The sequence below is a fragment of the Manis javanica genome, chromosome 4, assembly GCF_040802235.1.
Source record: "Manis javanica isolate MJ-LG chromosome 4, MJ_LKY, whole genome shotgun sequence".
Lineage (NCBI taxonomy): Eukaryota > Metazoa > Chordata > Mammalia > Pholidota > Manidae > Manis > Manis javanica.
In genome coordinates, this window is record NC_133159.1 from 152,186,828 (window position 1) to 152,207,094 (window position 20,267).

Below are 20,267 nucleotides of genomic sequence, written 5' to 3' on the forward strand. Positions count from 1 at the left end.
GTGCTCATTTCCCTCCCCTCGTATCTTTTTCCTTATTCATTACAAAGTTAATATAAGAAAGAAAGCCAATGTAAATCTGAATGTGGTTTTTCATTTCCCTGCCAGACCTCTAGTATAGTGATTCAAATTTTTCAGGAACTAAACAGAGTTAGCCCAGCATATCAGAGTGCAGCTTCCCTTCCAGAAGAGCTATGATTCTGGAGGTGAATAGTATGTTGCTAAATGTAACCTCTGCATGGAATTTCTGAGTCTGCTTTCCAAAAGCCCATTTCTCCTCTGTTATAAAGTACATCTTGGTTTTATTAACTGTTTTTTGCTAGAGGCCACAATAAAAAAATATAACATGAAAACACTTTACCAAGTTTATCCCTAGTTTTTCCTTAATTCTTTTCAAATATGAAGCTTTTGAATTCTCAATATTTTTAATAGTCATATGATTTTTCACTACTTTTTCACCATTATGGTTTCTCCATATTGTAAATTAATGATGAGTATTTATTGGGTATCTATTGTCTTCCAAGTTCTATGCTAGGTGCTTTATGTTCAATGCCTCTATAAAGTAGGCAGTATTTCCCTACTGCAAGAGCAAGAGCAAGACAGGAAACTGTAAAGTCATAGAGGCTGGGAGTCCAACTCTGGATATTTCTTTGGAAAATACTTGTACATTTGAGAGGACAGCAATGATGTATCTTCCCTCTTCCTTCCCAAATACATACCAAGAATAATTTGCTAAGAAGGGCATACAACAGAGTCTTGTGGGAGCTTAAGAGCTTACTGTGATTCCCCTTTGTATTCTCATTACTCTCTCTGACCTGCTTTGTCTATTAGGCCTATCAGACTGCTTTGTCCAGGGTAAAGCTAACCAGTCCAGCAGCTAGAAAATGTATTCCTGTTGAAGTTTTGCACAGATAGGTCTTTATCAGTAACAGTCTAGTGCAGGAGAAAGAATCCTGGAGTGAATCGAAGAAGGAATCAAATCAAAAGAAGATCTGATTCTGTTCTGGCTTGGTAATTTACTAGCTGTGGATTTTTTGACAGTTGCTCTAGGCTCCAATTTTATTTATCTATCAAACAGGGAAAATAAGGTACACATGCCTCAAAGGGGGTTCTGAGAATCCACTGAGATAAGGTTTGTTCATATGCTGCCTCATTTGTCTTTTGAGTTATTTATTGTCTTTCTCTCCTTCCTATTGCATGACTTTCATGGAATCAGAGAACTAGTCTGTATCTCCAAGGCATGCAGCCTTGCCTGGTACACTGCAAATGCTTAAAAAGTATTTGCAGAATGAATGAACTATGTATATTGTAAAGTATTTTAAAATGCTCTTATTAGTATTATTAAGAAGTTTTAAGACAAAGTAGATTTTTTTCTCTACTTTGTCATTAAGTTTTCATAATTATTAACACTAAGCCAGGAGTGAATTTAGGCATCTAATATTTAAGTACAAATGATGATCCTGTTTCAATTTTTTTGATATTTACTTGAAATAATTACAGGATTTTTTTTCTCTGAAAGATATCTGGTATTAGCATTCAAATCCTATGAAATGAAATGGTGAGACTTCATTTCTTGTTACTAATTTTTGTAACCTTCAAGAGGGTTTCTTGGTTTTGCTGATTATTCTGCAACTTCCAGGTTCTCTCCAGATGTGAAGAAAATTGCTTACTTGGTAGAGATGCTCGCACTTACTTGATGAAGTACTTGATTCCATCTGCTGTGTAAGCTTCCTCCCACCCGTAAGGTAGACCTAGAGTGAAAGGAAACCAAAAATACATTTAATAAGATGATAAAGATAACTTTATTTCCTGGATACAAACCTCCCACATCTTCACAATTATTTGAGTACATTTCTTGAACAAAATAAATTTTCTAGAAAGGAGGACTTAAGCCAATTCAGATGAGCTTTCATACTCAGCACCTTTAGAACACAATAAACAAGTCTGGGACAGTTAACAATCTGCTTTAGTTGCATTAACTGTATTCTGACTCGTCATTTACATGTGGTGAGCATTTTTGTCAGCAGGATTCAAGCAAAAATTTTTTTGTGCAGGCAGTGGTGGTTTTTGCCTAGAGGCAGAAGGATGGACAAGATGGTCCCTGCCTGTCTATTCTGGCTCGAATTTTCTTTAATTGGCTCCCTTTACATCCTACCACACAGCTCCACAGGGAATCGGTACATGAAAGACAGATCAGCAAGGGTTTGAAAGTAGCTTTTGGACAAGTTAAAATGCCTTATGAATTTGAAAGTTTATTAGCGAAACGATTTACAACAGATCGGTTTTTTTATTTTGTTAATTAAGAATTTTGTGCACTAAACATAAGTGGCTGAACAATTTGCTAAACTTAGCTTCCACATCTGTAATTAGATTGAGAATAGTCAGTTAGCTATGAGATGCAGACTGAAGTAAGCAAGCAATTATTCGTCCAAACAAAACAAGTTTGATTTCTGTAAATGAGTACTTTTTTGTCCTCATGATACCAAGACAACAGGCCCACATTGAGGCAGCCACATTCTCTTAGATTTTACTTACGGGTGGTACCTCTTTAGAACACAGTGGTTTCTATCTCTCCACACATCTCTGAGTACTGCTAAGGATTTCAATCCACCTTTTGGATCAGTACTTTGATCCTAATTTATCATGGATATAAGATGGATATAAGATACACTGATGGGTATCAGATGCATTACACACTAAAGAACAGACTCCATGGCTCAGGTAGCCTACTTCTTTGGAAAGTAACTGAACTATTACAACAAACCATTGACTTCCATACCCACAAGTTTCAACATGAGGCAGAGCAAAAATGCAGGAACAGTAACTATTTGAATGAAATAATACCTTACTCTATCACCATTAGCCTCTTTGAGAATATTCTCTGAGAACAGCTCTAAGGATGCTGTTTTTATGACTCAGAAAAACAAAACAAGCTTGATTTTATATTTATTTCCAGACTTTTAACACAAGTTGTATAAAATAAGACCTTGGCCAAAAATTCTGTAACTATTTCCTTTGTAAATTAACACTAGCCATGTAGGAGTTTCCTTTCTCTTAATGAATAAATGCACCTATTATTAGTAGAAAATAAGCACTTCTGGGACCTCAGCATAAGCAAATGACTGCTTCTTAAAAGCCCCTGAAGTGACGTTATATCCATCTCCTCTGGTGTCCAGCACACGCCCAGTCAGACAGGCCATGATAAAATGCTGCTGCTGCACCAGTTCAAGCAGAGTTATTTTCTTTCTTTACACTTTCTGTGTCTATTACACATCACTTTATTCATCACTGACAAGTCCCTTACCTGCAGAGAAGAATCTGATGACTACATAAGAACCTTGCTTTCATGCCAAAAATGCTTAGAAATACCATTTCTGATCAATAAGGCAAAGACAGCTAAAAACTAAGTAGAAGTCATTCCAATGTGACAAAGGTTTTGGCCTACATGACTTGTTTGTCAATCCAACAGTTATATTCATGCTTCTAATTTTTTAAGTCACAGATTTCTTTTATGGGAAAAAGTATACTTTAAAGATGTATACTTTAAAAAAATATACATTTTAGTATCTTTTAATCTACAGGATCATTTGAAAATTGAGACTGACATTGGGATACCCATACTCTCTATGCCAATAGAAAAGGATTTCTGACCTGATTATTTTTCTTACAATTATTAAACAAGGACTGTAACTACATAACAGACTTAATAAAGGTACTAGTTCATACTCATTTAAGTAAAAATGGTTGTTCAGTGACTGTAGCCATAAAGATATTCTTGTATATTAAATAATATGTATAAGCTTATTTTAGGATAAATTCTCTGTTCTGAGAAAATAAGAATTTCTTTTTAGAAGACTGACAGTTTCTTATTTTTCATGCAGTTAATAGAATCTGTAAAAAAACAGACTTGGAGGCTAAATTGATAGTAACTATCTCTCAGTGATACTTCAGTAACAGAAAACACAATCAATGTCCAATCATAAACTGAAAAACAAAATATATATTTAAACCAAATAGCTTACTTTATACTAAAAGAGTACTTTTGATTTCCACAAGTTTATATGATTACAATGGACTGAGATTCCCATGAGTAAAGGATTTCATTTCTTCACAATGAGTAACTTGGGTATCATTACAACATTATCTAAATATTTTTCAATAACCATTACTGTTTCAAAGCATTGAAAATTTCTCTACATTCCCCATTTCTTGATATTTGCAAATATATAATGTTTCTATTTTTCCATTTCTCTTCATATTTATTTTAAAACTTTACAGCTTGAATTGCTTCTGATTGGGAGTGGTTTGTCTATGAACCTTCACAGAACATTTTCTTCCTTAGGGCTCATCTGGTTCTAATCAGCCACTTCACGGTGATGACTCCAGACCTTCAGAAGTATCTCGCCAAAGCAACAGTATTATACACAGTCAACTTATGATACTGGCTGTCACCTAAAATTCAACATAGCCCAAACTGAACTCATCACATTTCCATACAAAATAGTTCCCTTCCCATTTCCCAGTCTATTTAAATACGAAGATTCTCTTCGTCATTTTGGCCCCTTCTTTAAACGTCTCTGATCATTTATTATATGTTCAGCATTTTTCTTGGTGCTGGATATGCAATGATAAACAAATAAACATGAACCTTGATCTTATGGAGCCTTTATAAAATAATCATAAATAAAGACATCATTCAAAATAGGAATATATTCTATGAAGTAAAGTGTTGAATGCACTATGAAAGAGTAACTTGTAGTGCAAAGGCCAAACTCCCTAATACATAAACAGCTACAAATTAGTAAGAAAATGGCCAATGACAGGAGTCTGTGGAACATTCAGATCACAGGAAATAAAATGCACTTAAGCATATGGAAGTATCCTTAACTTCATGCTTAATAAGAGAAATACAAATTAAACTATTATGAGATGTCATGCTCATGTTAGCAAAAATTAAAAAGTAGTTTACTGTGTTTAGGATGTAAAGAGGCGGTCATTCTCATACAGAGGGAAGTACAGACTGATAACATTTATGGAGAGAAACTTGTCAATATTTATCTAAAAATTTAAATGCTAATAATGACAGCTGACTTTTATTGAGTGGATATATGTTAGGCACTGTTCTAAGCACTATACATGCACCACCTATCTTATGCTTCATAATTCTACCTCTTAAGAGAGGTACTGTCATTATCCTCATATTACAAATGAGGGAGTGGAGGCACTTGCCCAAGGTCATATGGCTGGCAGGTGTTAGAGCCCAGACTCTTAGCCGCTACGCTGAACTGTCTCCATGTACAATTTCATCCAGCAATTCTTCCAGGAATTTTCCTGCAGGTATGCTTTATGTATTAGATGATTAATCGTAAAAGCAACATATTGGAAATAATCTAAATAACCACCACTTGGGATTGAGTGAAGATGATATATCCAGATAGTGGGATGTTGTTGAGCTATGAAAAAGAGTAAGGTCATTTATGTACCAGTTTGGATTAAGGGGCTGTAAGATACAAGAGGGATCCCTGGAAGAGCTGGAGTTGTCCAGGTCCACACGGGGGGGGGAAGAGCACTGTAGGCTGAGTGAACAGCATGTACAAAGGCTCTGAGATGGGAAAGAGCTGGGCACATTTGAGGACCTGAGAGATTACTGTTCCCAGAGCATGGTGAATGAAGGAGGGGGAGAGTGATTTAGGATTTGGCTGTAGAGACAGGCAAATATGACTATGCAGGGTTTTGCAGGCCATGTTTAAATTGTTTGAAAGTTTCTTAAAAAGGAAGCAGAAGATCTGCTTCTGTTTAAGATGAAGAAAACTTCAAGAGAATGTTGCTCCCACCATATGTGGGGAAAAGCTGCACAACCTAAAAAAAAATTTTTTTTTTTAGTTCTTCAGAGACTAAGTTCCTCACCTGAGCTGACCCTCTGGAGAACTGAATTCCAAAGGGTGACAAGCCCCTCGCCTCGAGGGAAGATGGGGCTCATGTCTTTCTCTCTTGGCAGTGTACAGGAAGAGGAGGTGTTGCCATCGAAGTGGGCAAGAAGAAAACAAGTAAAATTTCAACAAATCTGTAAAGCCTGATTATGTGCTGGCATGACGGTTTAGATCCTTGGGAGCCTTAGATACAAGGAGTCTGCTCTCTCCAAACAGCTCCTTCCTCACAAGAATGACCGCGGGTGGGCAGGAGACCTGAGACAGCCTCTGGCTAGTGCAAGCTCATGCAGGATCTGCAAAGTTTCAAGGGTAGCACAGGCGTACCATCCATGCTCTGGGCCCTGCCTGAGTACAAGCTGGTGATCGGAGAGACAGGCATAAAACCTGCAGACGCCCTGGGGCCCTCCTTTGATGTGAAGTAAGAGCCAGCTTCTGCTGGGGGAGAAGCAAGGACCTCTGGAGGAGCTGGAGAGGACTCTCAGTGCCATGAAGAAAAAGCCATTTGTTCCTGGGAAAGGGCGAGAAATTACTACACCACCAGTCCCTGCCCTGACTTCAGGAAAATAATGTTTGTCCTGGCGGGTTTGCAGTATGAAAATCTGATGTGGTTGCCCTGCTCTGACACTAAGTCGCTGGATTCTCAAATCCAGAATCCTGCACTGATACAAAGCAGAGTTTGACTTCCACAAGCAGAGGCAGGAAGCTCACTTGAGCACTGAGTAGGAGGTAGGGTTGCCACCGAGGAGGGTCAGGAAAGCTGAGAAAGTCCCACCCTGAGATGCAGCCACAGGGCCTGACTAAACCAGAGACCAAAGTAGGAAAACCAAGAGCCTCTTACCCACCTGCACTTCCTACATCCACCACTAACCTTGCATGGAGTAAAAAGTGACAGCCGCTTACTTCTGGGGGAAGACGAGAGCAGACATCATTGATGCAGGTATTCAGAGCCTGCTGCCAGCTGAGTCTGGAGCAGAAATACTGAGGAAAAGCCCCTAGCACTCCAGACCTCACAAGAGAACAGCAGATGACTGGAGGAATTTCAAGTCGGTGGTTAACTCAGCATAACTCTAGAAACAAAATGCAAATCCAGCTTGCCTACAAACGAGAGTGAATAACCCCCTCACACACTGACAGAGAAGGGACAGGCCCATTTCTGGGTTTAAATAATATTTATCTCAATGCCTATAGTTTTGTACATTCAATGTCTGGCATTCAATCAAAATTATGAGACACCTAGAAAAGAGATAAAAAAAAAAAGATACATTGTCAAAAGATAAAAACACCAACAGAACCAGATCCAGAGATAGAAAAAATATTGGACTTTAAAATAATTATGATTATACATTAAACAATCTAGTCAATTATGGGTGCAACTGCAGCAATGCTCATTACTTGTGTTTATCATGCAGAAGGTGGGCGAGTGGGCTTGGCAGGGCCTGGAGTCTTGTTAAATGATGTGATGAAAGGACAGTCACGTGAACTGAGGGGATATGCAAGGATGATTAGAACAACAGATACCAGACTTTATGCTGAATGAGAAGACAAGTAAAAGCAACAGTTGAGGCTGAGGGTAGAGAAAATAGACAGGTGATCTAATTGAGGACAATAGACCATAGTGAGCAGGGAGGAAGTAGTAGGGAGTTTGAACCACTATCTGTTGATGCCCAGGTGCATGGGGAGTGGAAAAAAATGGTAAGGTAGAAAAAAGATAGGCACTGAATAAAGGGAAATGAAAAGTAAAGGTGTTGAGTTCATATGGACCATAGAAGGAGTTGGGATGGGGAGAAATCTGGACAATGAAAATTCTAAGAATAAAACAAAGACAATACCATCACTCTCAGCTCAAACAGAGCCAAATTTATTTTAAAAACACTAGTGTAATTGTTATGAAAACTCAAAATACATTGGATTCACTAAAGAATATGACATTATATGGCGGAATTTGCAAGTTGGAAAGTCTGAATCTATGTGACATTCTCAATTACAAGTTGAATAACCATGGGAAAGTAATAACCTCATGGAGTCTCAACTTTCTCTTCTATACCTTAATGATAATAGCAGTAATCTTGCCTAGTTTATAGGGTTATCATGAGATCTCATTAGATAATATAAACTATATAATAATATATAGAAGGGGACCATTATTATTCATAGTAATGAAAATAACACCTCATTCTTCATAGCTATGCTTCTAGAGTAATTTGGATGCTTAACATAGGAAAAGTATTTAAATTACCTACAGGGGACATCGCCATTAAGGTGTAGATATACTTTTTACTGTCCTCTCCTCAATACAGAAATTATACGGTTGCTATATCACTCACGCTAACATTCAGCAAAAGAACAACAGAAACCATTGGCACATTATGACCCTCACTGAGTAGTGTGATGGTAAATGTTTAACAACCAGCTTTTGGAGGAGGAAGCCCTAGTTTGCAGCATTTGCTGATTTCTTTGGTGTAAATACTCCTATCATGACCGATTTCAAGCTACTAATGTAATGTCATTGACTATAGAGTTGGGAAGAAATGTGCAGTAGTTTAACATGATATGATATTCTCAGATTCAACAGGTATAAATAACCTCAAAAACAAAAATAATAGTAAAATACAGGAAAACCATTAGGAAATGGTAAGTGTTGAATATTTATTTTTATTTTAATATAACTTAATTTTTGGTTTAAAGATTTTAATTTTTAATAATAATTATGTTGGACAATCTGCTCACAAAATTCTTGCAAGCCAGTATGGGCTAGCTCCAATATAACCACTGTAGAACCCATTTCTTAACTCCTTGTACCTAATAGAAAGTTCCCCAAAATCAAAGGCTCAAAATACTGTTTTATCCAAAAGGTGATTCCATGAAACTGCTATCAGCCTTTTGTAATATGGAAAATCACTGCCTTAAGAATAAAGCATAAACTTATCAAATGTGTACATGGAGCTTCTATGTACCTGATATTCCTCTGGGTATTTCACAAATATTACCACATTGTATCCTTGCAATAGCCATTTGTGATAGGTGCTATTAACCTCATTTTACAGAGGAAACTGAGGGATAAAGAAGTTTAAGTAAGTGGCGCATTGTCACACTGCTAACAAAGGGAGGTCACAATCTGACCCAAGCAATCTGGCACTACTGCCTATGCCTTTAACCATTGCCACGCTGCTTCCAGATAACTAACTCCCACGTACATTGCCAAGAATCAGTATTTTTAAATGGTCAAACAATACTTTCGCCTAACTTTTTGAAGAACGCCAAAAAGAAAACAAAACTCCCACATCTCAAGCTCTGCATTATTTCCCAGAGAAATGCTCTTTTGAAAGGAACTGAAAATAATCTTTTAGGCTCACAAAGCAGTCTATTTTAGAGACATTTTATGTTAGATTTATGATTATACAAGTTAATTTGTAGGTCTGAACTGCGGTGCCAATTTTAAAAGAACTACAGCTAATTTTCCTATGAAAAAGGAATCTATTATACTGAGAGAAGGTTGTAACCTATAAATAGCCAAATAGTGCAGTATTTTAAATATAAAATCATTCCTAGTTTCTTAAAAGAATTATAGATTTCCTGAACTGCGCTTTAAACACTCCTAAAAATTAGATTTGTATAAATGCTGTATTAACAGACATAATTTTAGACCTGCGACTCGATTTTTTTTACATGGTTACATACGTCATCATTTGAACAAGAATACAAAAATGCAAGTGACATTTATAATGTATGACTATTTACATGTTTTTATATTTGTATTTCTCAAATTCAGAAGTTAAATGTTAACTAGATATGTAATTTCTCATTAGAAGTCACTCACTGAGCAAGTTAAAAGCTGTAATATTGGAACAATACAGTAAAAATTTAGAGGTTTTTGGTGGTTCACAGTCCTCTTTTTCTTGTCACTATTTTTGGGCAAATGAAACTAGACTAATACACACTTCAGAGGAGGGAAAAAGCTCACTTTCTACATTCCTCTTCCCAATGGATGCAAAATTCACTATTTTCACAGTTGGAATTCTTTTACTCCTTGTGATAATCATGGGGTCATTTCCTTGAACTCTGATGTCCACACATTCGAAAAGCCAGCTGAAATATTCCTTCGTCCACTACCGTCATCTCATGACCCAGCTTGAAGATGAGAATGTAGAATTTCACTGGCAGTTGTCTCTGGGCACTTATACAATGCTGGGGAAATGATCTGGTTTGAGTTCGTTTTGCTTAAAACCAGTAACATACAAAAGACCTCATTCTGTGCACCAATATTAGTACTAAATTCCCATTAAAATACTACTAATAAATTCAGCATAAAACTTGCTGAAATTTTCCTCACAACAATGTGAGATCTCTGCATAATCGGTATACAGAGATTGTGTGTGTGTGTATGTGTGTGTGTATAGGGTTCCTAATTCTTGTGTGCAAAGATAAATAAGATTTCTTTAAAGTACTGCTATTACTACAATAATAAATATATTAAGGGGTCAGTGGCTACTGAATATGAACTAATGGGAAAAAAAGTGAATTATAAGGAAAAAAAGTGAATCACACCTTCTCTTTTCTACTTCATTCAGGAAAGCTGAAAACTTCAGAGGTGCTAAAGTTGCTGTCAAGCAAGCTTGACTTCTACTGGTTAAGAGCTGGGTAGTCCAAAATGGACATTACTATTTTCCTATAACCAACAGGTTATCTGAGTGTAAGAGGTAGACAGACTTGATCTAAGAAACAGGAACAGCAGCTCATTAACTAGGTCAAAATGTTGAGAAATATATCTCTTAAGATGATTTCATGAATATCTCTACAGAATGTTATTGGCTTTCTCAACCATATTAATAAAAGTATCCCATACCAGAATACCAGAATTCTAAAAATTAAGTATTCTGTAAGCAAGCTTTCAAGCAAACATACCATTCATGGTTGCATTCGTTTTCTATGCTTGCGTGACATACTACCACAAACTCAGCAGCTTAAGACAACATCCATTTATTAGCTCACAGTCTGTAGGTTGGAAGTCGCATGGGAAGACTGGGTTCTCTACTCAGGGCATCAGGGCTGAAATCAAGGCGTCAGCTGGGATGAGTTTTCATTTTGAGGTTCTGGGGAAAAATTTCCAAATTCACTTTCATTCTTGGCAAAATTCAGTGCCTTGCAGCTGTGGGACTGAAGTCCCAGTTTTCTTGTTGAAGTTTAGTCAGGGGCTGCTCTCAGCACTTAGAAGTAGCTGGCATTCCTTGCTATGTGACCCCCTCCATTTTCAAGTTGGCAAGAATCTTTTTCATGTTTCCATCTTCAAGCTAACTAGTAGAATCTTTTTTATGTTTCTAATCTGATTTTTCTAGACTCAGATTTAAAGGGTTCATGTGATTAAGTCAGGCCTACCAGGATAACTCCTGGTCTTAAGGTCAACTAATTAAATGTACAAAATCTCTTCACAGCGCACCTAAATTAGTTTTTGGTTGAACAACTGGTAGAAAGTGTGTGTATGTCAGTGGCCAGGAATTTGGGGGGGCTGTCTCAGAATTCTGCTTACCACCATGCTCTTATTATTTATTTCATATAATGTCTAAATCAGAAGTGGGACACTTTTTTCCCCCAGGAAGAGAAATGTCACTGACAAAACGGTATCCAAGTTCACATATAGATAAAAAGAACATCATAACTGATTTCAGTTTTCTCCCAAAGGAGATGTATAAAATATCAAAGTAATCTACATTTAAATCAGTCACAAGATTATAAACTTTCCCCCCAATAAATCCACAAACCTAAAAACTGTTTTGTCTTACATTCTGTGGTCAGGGAGAGAAAGCAATAAATGAAGAGAAAGGTAAAGAAAAAGGGAAGGAAGCAAGCAAGGGAATGCAAGGAAGGAAACCAAGAGTCTAGATGGTAGGAAAAGATGATAAAATGAGATTTAAAAAATGCATACTGCTCCTAACAAAACTGGCTATGAAATCTTACAGTTGTGTATATAGTTGTAGACCATTACAAAAAAAAAAAAAAAGAGGAGGAGCGAGAAACATAAAAGGAAGGGATTATGGTAAATTAAATTCAGGCACGGTAAAGTTGATCAGGTGAAGTGGGTTTGGAAATGGCAGGCTTGAACTTCCAGATCCTCTCTCAGTCTGACTTGGAATCTCATCAAGCTACCTGTGGCATAGCTTGTCAAAATCTCCCTCACGTTCTTCAGCATGGTAATCTCTGAACATTAGCAGCAGTGCCTCTGGCTCCTTACCTGGCTAGGCCCTGGATCTGCAGAAACCTCACTCAACACTTCCTCTACTCACATTTGTTGAGTGCTTACTCTCAAAGGCCTGGTAGAATCTGGAGTGCCTCACACACACACACTGGGTGCTCAAGAAATATTTGTTGACTGACTGCAAAAATCTGCCTCCCATGAAGGCTGAAGGCTGATAGTTCAGTAAATCCTGCACATGTGTGAAATGCTATTGTTGTTATAAGGTCTTTGTACTCACCAGGGGAACTTTCTCACAAATGTTTGCACAACTGTTATTTGTGGATTTTGACAACAGGGTAGTGGAGGACCATCAGATAAACAATTTCAGAAATGCTGTCACAGACCGATGAAATAAAATTAAGATCACTGATGTTTCCCACCCTGAAGATAAATAATGCAATCTAAACATCCCTAGCTCCTAATCATGTAGCCTTTTGCTGTTAGCATCCCTGTCTTTAAATTAAAAAAAAAAATTGTGCTTACCTGGAAATCTGTTTAGGATCCCACATTATTTTCAAGACAAATTTGAGCAAATCATAAAGACAAAGCTTCTTTTGGATATTTGCCTTTAAGATTTGTTTAAATTTTTATTAAATTCATTTTAAAAATATTTAAAGCAGAGCAGTAAAAACACCCCAGCAGAGTCATGGAAAATTTTTCAAATAATAATGCAATGGGATAAACTCAATATTGATTATATTAAATACTTAAACAAAATAAAAGTGATTTGAATTTTTCTTTTTCTCCTCTGCAAAGAATATTTTCACAATATAGTTGATAACCACTTAAAACAAAATAATAAAAAATTTTCATAGCATGGCATTCAAGACTCTTTCAAAAAACATATCCACAGAAAGACACTACTTGAATGCTTGAATGTTCATATTAGCTTTCATATGGCCCCAACATAAAAGCAATTCAAATGTCCATCAATTGGTGACTGGATAAATAAACTGTGGAATACCAATCCCCACTATGGGTACAACTGACACACACAGAACCATGGATGAATCTTAAAAGCACTAAACTAAGTGGGAGATGATACATACTTAATGTTTAATACTAAATTTTAGGAAAAGCAAAACTATAGAAAAAAAAAGATTAGTGGCTGCCTGGGACCAGGGGTGATGGAGAGGACTGATTACACAGGGACACATGACAAAGTCCTGGAGTAATGGAAATGTTCCAGAACATGACTATGGTGCTGTTGCACAACTGTATACATTTGTTAAAACTCAATGAATTGTACACTTATATTTTATTGTATGTAAAATGTATCTCTTAATTTAAAAGAGCAAAGTCTTTCAAAGCAGCAGTATGAACAACTCCATAAAAAAAAAAAGACACTTTGAAATTTGGCTCTAATCTTTCAGAATGAAGAATATTTCATCTTCATGTCCAATTAATCCCACTTATAGTCTAGCCCTTGAGCTATTTCTTAGAACATACTATTGACTTCTTTCCTCCTATGCTTCTTTGATAATGTTCTATCTGGAATGTTCATCACTTTGGAATATGGTCATTTAATAACCACTTTCAAATTAATTTTGAAGATCATATTCATGTACCAGAGTCTCTTTGTCCAGCTGTAGGCAGGTATATAACTTAGAGATTTTTTTCAGCTGGGAAGCCTATCCAAATATTTTTCCTTTGATATCAAGTAAAATTTACATACATTGAGATTCATAAATCTTAAATGTGCATGCACCAAATTTTGACAAATGCTTATACCTGTCAAAACCCTATCAAGATACAGAACATTCCCAATTCCTCAGGAAAGATCCCTTTCTGGTTGAGACCTATCACCATTCCCCCAGAGGCTACCACTGTTCAATTTTTAAAAATATAATTTTTACTTTTAGAGTCTCCTTTAGTTTTAAAACTGAATTCTATTTCTCTGCTTAGATATATCTTTTCATTCATTGAGTATTTTCCTTTACTTCATTGTGCATAGTTACAAAAATACCTTAAAGTCTTTGTTCCAACATCTAGGTGTTTTGGGAGTTGGCCTCTACTTATTGCTTTTTCTCTTGAGAATGGTCACATTTTCCTGTCTCTTTTTATACTGAGTAAATTTGGTTTATATTCTGGAAATTTTGAATGTTACACTGTAGAAAATTATGGATTCTGTTATACTCTGAAGAGGTGTTATTTTTGTTTTAGCAGTAAATTTACTTGGCTGGACCCAAGCTATAAGCTCTATCTCTTGGGCAGTGGCTCAAATCTCAGTTCATGTTTGCCCCTCATTTGGCTGTGCTGTTGAAATCTTCCCTGTGCTTATGTAGTTCAGTGAGCCAGAGACTTGAGTCATGGTTATACATGGAATTTGGGGGTCCATGTATCTGCTGTCTCCTCTCTAGCCTTCCCATCCCTCACTTTCCCATAGTGGTTGCCCCAAACATCATTTTCTAGTTCCACAGACCATAAAGACTATAGGCTATTGTCCCATGGTTCCTGCTAGGGCTTGGAGTAGGGTGATGCAAACAAGGTTTCCAGGGTGCAAAATTTAAGGAGGTGCTGACAATATGGCTTGTGCAAGTGCTGATTCGGCACTCAAGAAGGAGAATCTCCTTCAGAGCGCAGCACCTAGGCTGCTTCACTTGCTTCACCCTAGTCTCAGCCCTGGGTCCTGTCCTCAGACTAAAAGTGGAACAAGAAATTTATCCTATGTTGGTTTCTTCTTCCAAGTTTTGACTAATCTCTGGAATCTCTGTGATATAATTTACTTTCCAGAGGCTTCTGGTAGTTGTTTATTGTATTTCCAGGGTTCATAACTGGGTTCTGCAGGGTGGTTAGTCTGCCAGAAGTTTATTCAGCCATAGTGGAAGTGGGACTCTCAGAATCATAGGTTTTTTGAGTGGACAGAGGTGTTAGGAATCCTCTATTAAATGGTCTGATGTTACAGATTGGAGATTAACACCAAAATAGGTCAAAAAGTTTTGTCGATATTATTCAGCCATAAGAAAAAAACAAATCCTACCATTTGCAACAACATGGATGGAGCTAGAGGGTATTATGCCCAGAGAAATAAGCCAGGCAGAGAAAGACAAATACCAAATGATTTCACTCATATGTGGAGTATAAGAACAAAGAAAAACTGAAGGAACAAAACAGCAGCAGAATCACAGAACCCAAGAATGGACTAACAGTTACCAAAGGGAAAGGGACTGGGAAGAATGGGAGGGAAGGAAGGGACAAGGATGGGGAAAAAGAAAGGGGGTATTATGATTAGTATGTATAATGTGGGGGGGGGGGTGCATGGGGAGGGCTGTGCAACACAGAGAAGGCAAGTAGTGATTCTACAACATCTTACTATGCTGATGGACAGTGACTGTAATGGTGTTTGTTGGGGGGACTTGATTAAGGGGGGAGCCTAGTAAACATAATGTTCTTCATGTAATTGTAGATGAATGATAACAAAAAAAAAAGCTTTGTCATAGAATCAATTATAGGGAAAGACAGTAATATAACTTCTAATTTACTGATTATCCACTATGCCATTCTGTAATAACAAAGGAAAGAGCTTCTGTGCAGAATATAAATGTACTCAGATATCTCTTTCAAATGTAGGTATAGATTAACTCACAATTATTAATTACTGCCTGATTAACAGTTTGCTATTGTTATGGAATAAATGTTTGTGTCCCCACAAAATTCATATGCTGAAGTCGAGGTTCCAGTGAGGCTGTATTTGGAGATGGGGGCATCTAAGAAAGCAACAGAGGTTAAATGAGGCTATAAGGGCAGGGCTCTGATCTGACAGAACTACTTCTAAGAGTAGACACCACAGAGAACCTCTTTCCCCTTCTTCCCACCCAATGGGTGCACAAAGAAGAGTTCATGCGAGCACACAGAGAGACGGTGGCTGATAACATGCCAAGAGAAGAGGCCTCAAAATGAAACCTATCTTGCTGGTACTGAATTTTTGGACTTCCCAGGCTCCAGAACTGAGAAATAAAATGCGTTGTTTAAATCACCCAATATGTGATATTTTGCTATGTTTGCCCAAGCTAACTAATATAACTATAAAAACAGATTCAAATTTTGCACACTGGTATTTCAGATTACTTGACAGAATTACTTCAGCTTGACTACAGAAATTCATACTCTTCTTTAAATTTCATACTCTTCTTGAACTCAGAAAAATAAAATCTGCCATTCAGTATAATAAAAATAAAGTTGTTTTGAGCTACATCCAGCACTTTGAGTAAATCTGTTGTAAGGCTGGAGGGCAAACTGTGTTTCTAAAACAATTTCACTCTTTTATTTTTTCTATCTATTATTATTTAAAGCTTACATATATAAAAATATTAGTAAAATCAAAGTCTAGTCTGCAAATGTCTTCAAGAGCCATATCTTTCAAAATAGCATGTAAACAGGTGCCATGTAAAAGTAAGTCCTGAACCCACACACCTTATTTGCAGACTCAGCTTCCTGATCCACCATGGACCTCATCTACTCTTCTTTCAATTTCCACACTTCCTAACCTAACCTCACAGCCTGCCCAGTCATTTGAATCTCCATCTTACCCCTCAGATTCCCCATATAAAACTATTACTTAAATCTCTTCTCATGGTATTATGGGACCTCACGTACCTTTTAACCTAAACACCTTTAATAATATATGTCCACAGTGCCTGGGCCCAGGTTCTTCTTATTGTATCTTTAGGTTGACCCACAACAGCGAGTAGTAATTAATCATTATAAAATAAAAGGTGTTTAGTTAATACAAATAAGGAAGCACCAAGTACAGTTAGGAACATACTATCTACTACAATTTCAAGTCATATTTCTCTTTTTATGCTGTTGTTTGATCTCTTTCTCTCTCTCCTATGTTTACTGCTGTTGTAATCAATTGGTTTGTTCTATTTACAATAGGTCGCCATATTTCATTTCTATACTCCAACTCTCTTTTATCCTTTCTCTCCATCTGGGAGCACTTAATAAAGATCATCTGTATCATAAGAGGCTACTAAATATGAGAATTATCTCTCATCTGACCAGTGATGATAATTTCTGGTAATTCAGGATAAAAACACATGCAATTACAGTCCATTTCTGTTTCTACAGTGATTCTTGAACATGAGTTTGAACTGCATGGATTTTTATACCCAGATTTTTTTCAATAAATTAATTGGAAATATTTTTGGGAGATTGTGACAATTCCAAAAAACATTTTCTTTTCTTTAGCTTACTTTAGTGTAAGGATACAACACAGAATACATATAACATAGAGAACATGTATTAATCGACTGTTTTATGTTATCAGTAAGGCTTCCAGTCAACAGTTGGCTATAGTTAAGTTTTTGGGTAGTCAGAAGTTACATGTAGATTTTTTTTTATTATGTTAGCAGTTGGTACTTCTAACCTGTGCCTTGTTCAAGGGTCCACTGTACATGCTGACTTGATCTGACTGATGTAGACAACGTTCCAAGTAAGTTAGGTGCCAACTCTCCCCTTGACCTTATACTGTCATATTCCACTTTAGTAAGGCCCCTAATGATTTCTTTTCCTCTTCATTGGATTATTTTAATAAATTACTGAACAAAAAGAAAAGCTTCTATGGATCCTGACAAAATAAGTACTTTGGAAGGAGGTTATCAAACTACTCTGTGGGAATTGGGGGTTTTCCAGATAAGTTGGGACTTGAGTTTTGGTAAACTTTTTTCCTTCAAGTTGTACGCCTGTCTTAGTTAATAATAACAAAAAAGAAGAGGGGTAACAAAGAAATACAAGGAATATAAACTCACATAAATTTGAATAAAACAAAGGAGGAATTAGTGAAATCTCTGAGATATTCCAATTAAAAAAATTTAGTTTCTTACTTGCAAGTACACCTTGATTTGTGATAATGATCTTTAAGGAAATTTAAGGATGATATTTAATGGTTGAAAAAAATGCTTGTAACTAAAAACTTCGTTAAATAAGTGCTTCAAAAATGCTTAGAAGTTTCTTCTTTTTTTAAAGCAATCCCTTTCTAATTTTAATATTTTAATTTGCTTAGGAAATCACACATAACTAAATCAAAGTACAAGTAGCTGCATGGAGTAAAATCTATCTTCATTTCTAAATACAGCCATTCCTAAAATAAATAAATAAATAAATAAATACAATGTTCCAACTATTCTCAACTTTTTGCTTTTCTCAGTATAGTCCATGTCTCTTCACTCATCGGTGGTGCACTTGGTGAGGATTAACTCTGCCTAGAGTTAGTAACTCTTCTCTGCCTTGTAAACTTATCCAGAACCAGCCTAAATGCTGTCTCCTGTGTGCATCTCCCCTGATTTCCTTGGCAGAATTTATCTTTCCCTTCCCTTCGGTACTTCTGGGGTTTGTACCAGTTTCTATCATGGCACTTACCACTCATGTAAAACATGAGTTCCTTGAGGGCAATACCATGTTTTATTTATCTTTGTATTGCTTTCTGGTACACAGTATAGTCTTTGATGTACCATAAATATTCAACAATGGTTTCTTAAGAATTCACATCCCAAGAACACTTACATTCAGATTTTTTTAAGAAAAGCAATATTGCCTGGAGAGACTTAGAAAAAATGTGGCATATTAGTTAGAGATGCTTTCAGGTGAAAGTGACAGACTACCCATTAGCTGGGCAAACAAACATGAGTTTACTTCTAAGAGTTTACTTTAAGGGGTAAGTAGATTTTTAAGTTTACTTTTAAGGCTCAGCAATAACTTCAAAGTCCCAGGTTCGTTCTGTCTTTCTACTCTAGCATCCTTCCTGTATAGGCCGTTCATTCTCACAGTTTTTACCCTGGGACTGCAGGAAGGCCTCTAAAGTTCTAGGCATCATATCCACACTGAAGGCAGGAATAAAGGAAAAAGATGTATGCCAGCTCCATCTGTCCTTATCTGTTAATTAAAAGGTTCCCCAGAAGTTCCTAAGCAGACTTTCCTTTGTATCTCATTGGCCAGAACTGGGTTTGTAGTTACCCCTGGATGCAGGAGGTTGTGAAAGCAATTGTCTGCCATTACAGTTTCTAATGTGACAGACCTGGTAGGGCAAACACTGAGTTTGCAATAGATGACAAAAAGATAAACCAAATGACAGAAAACAGGAGAGTGGATTAAAGTTAATTAAGAATATTAAGGTACCAGGTTTTTCAGAACGAGTGTGCTTGAGGCCTTGGGGACCCTAGGGTATCAGCACAATTGAGTATACAGTTGGTATTACCAAGATATTTTCTCACAACTGTGGTTGCTTATAATGGCATAAATAATGAGATATTTGTTTCAATCTTGCATCTCATAATCCTTTCAGTGGTTTCAAATTATCACAGTTTTCCTTTACCTCACATTCACCCCAACTTCCTTTTAGTTCCATGCTACCATTCAAATTTTCTCAAAGTCAAATCTTAACTGTTTCATTCTCTATAAGCACTTTGCTGATTTTAAAGCAATTTCCCTCATTATTATTCTCAGCTATTGGCACTTTGTACCATTCATAAAATACTTAGTATCTTAACTTCACATTATGATAATTCGCACAAATATTTTATCCCTCTCCTCTCATAGAATAGCTTCTTGAGGGTACTGAGTCTTCCACCAACATACCTGGTTTCAAAAATAAGATTTTCTGAATTGAATATTTAATTCATTTCCTTTCATTGCTTACTCAGACTCTTAGTGTGTGAAGGAAGGAAATGGAGGGAAGACTAACATGTATAAAAAGAGGACCACTGCTAGCCTATGGTGATATATAAAAACAAGATAGTAAGTTTCCATTCTGGGTTGAAAATGGTCCTCCCTCTGTGTGTAAAGGCTAGAAAATAGTGCCTCCTCTGGGCTGATACAACTCGAAGTGCATAGAGCTTGCAAGGCTAGTGGTCCTTCTGTAAAAATTATAAAAAGGCCCTCCTTCCTCTAGAAAATGTGGTCCTATACCAGAACATCCACTTGGTTGTATTTCAGGCCCCAAGACCTTTGCTTACTGCACAAAATGCTCACTGCTCTGCAGCAGCCATATACATTTCAGTAGTTTCATTTTCAGCCAAAATATCAACAAGTCTTCTGTGATTTTTTTCTAGGCCCTTTAGTGATGGGAAACACAGGACTTCACATTTTTTGGATGAGTCTATTTGTCCAAGGTT

The 20,267-nt window shown here is 36.7% G+C and overlaps 1 protein-coding gene across 7 annotated transcripts in view; it reads right to left on the reverse strand.

Annotated features, from left to right (window-relative positions):
- The window catches only part of STXBP4 (syntaxin binding protein 4), a 174,895-nt gene that overhangs the window by 18,109 nt on the left and 136,519 nt on the right, over positions 1 to 20,267 (reverse strand). For 6 of the 7 annotated variants that reach the window (XM_073235410.1, XM_073235411.1, XM_073235416.1 and 3 more), the window contains one exon: positions 1,691 to 1,748. In XM_073235410.1, the coding sequence (XP_073091511.1) occupies positions 1,691 to 1,748 (58 nt within the window). Of the gene's footprint in view, positions 1 to 1,690; positions 1,749 to 10,829; positions 11,018 to 20,267 lie in introns of those variants that run through there. The other variant, XR_012130687.1, reaches the window with a different exon arrangement.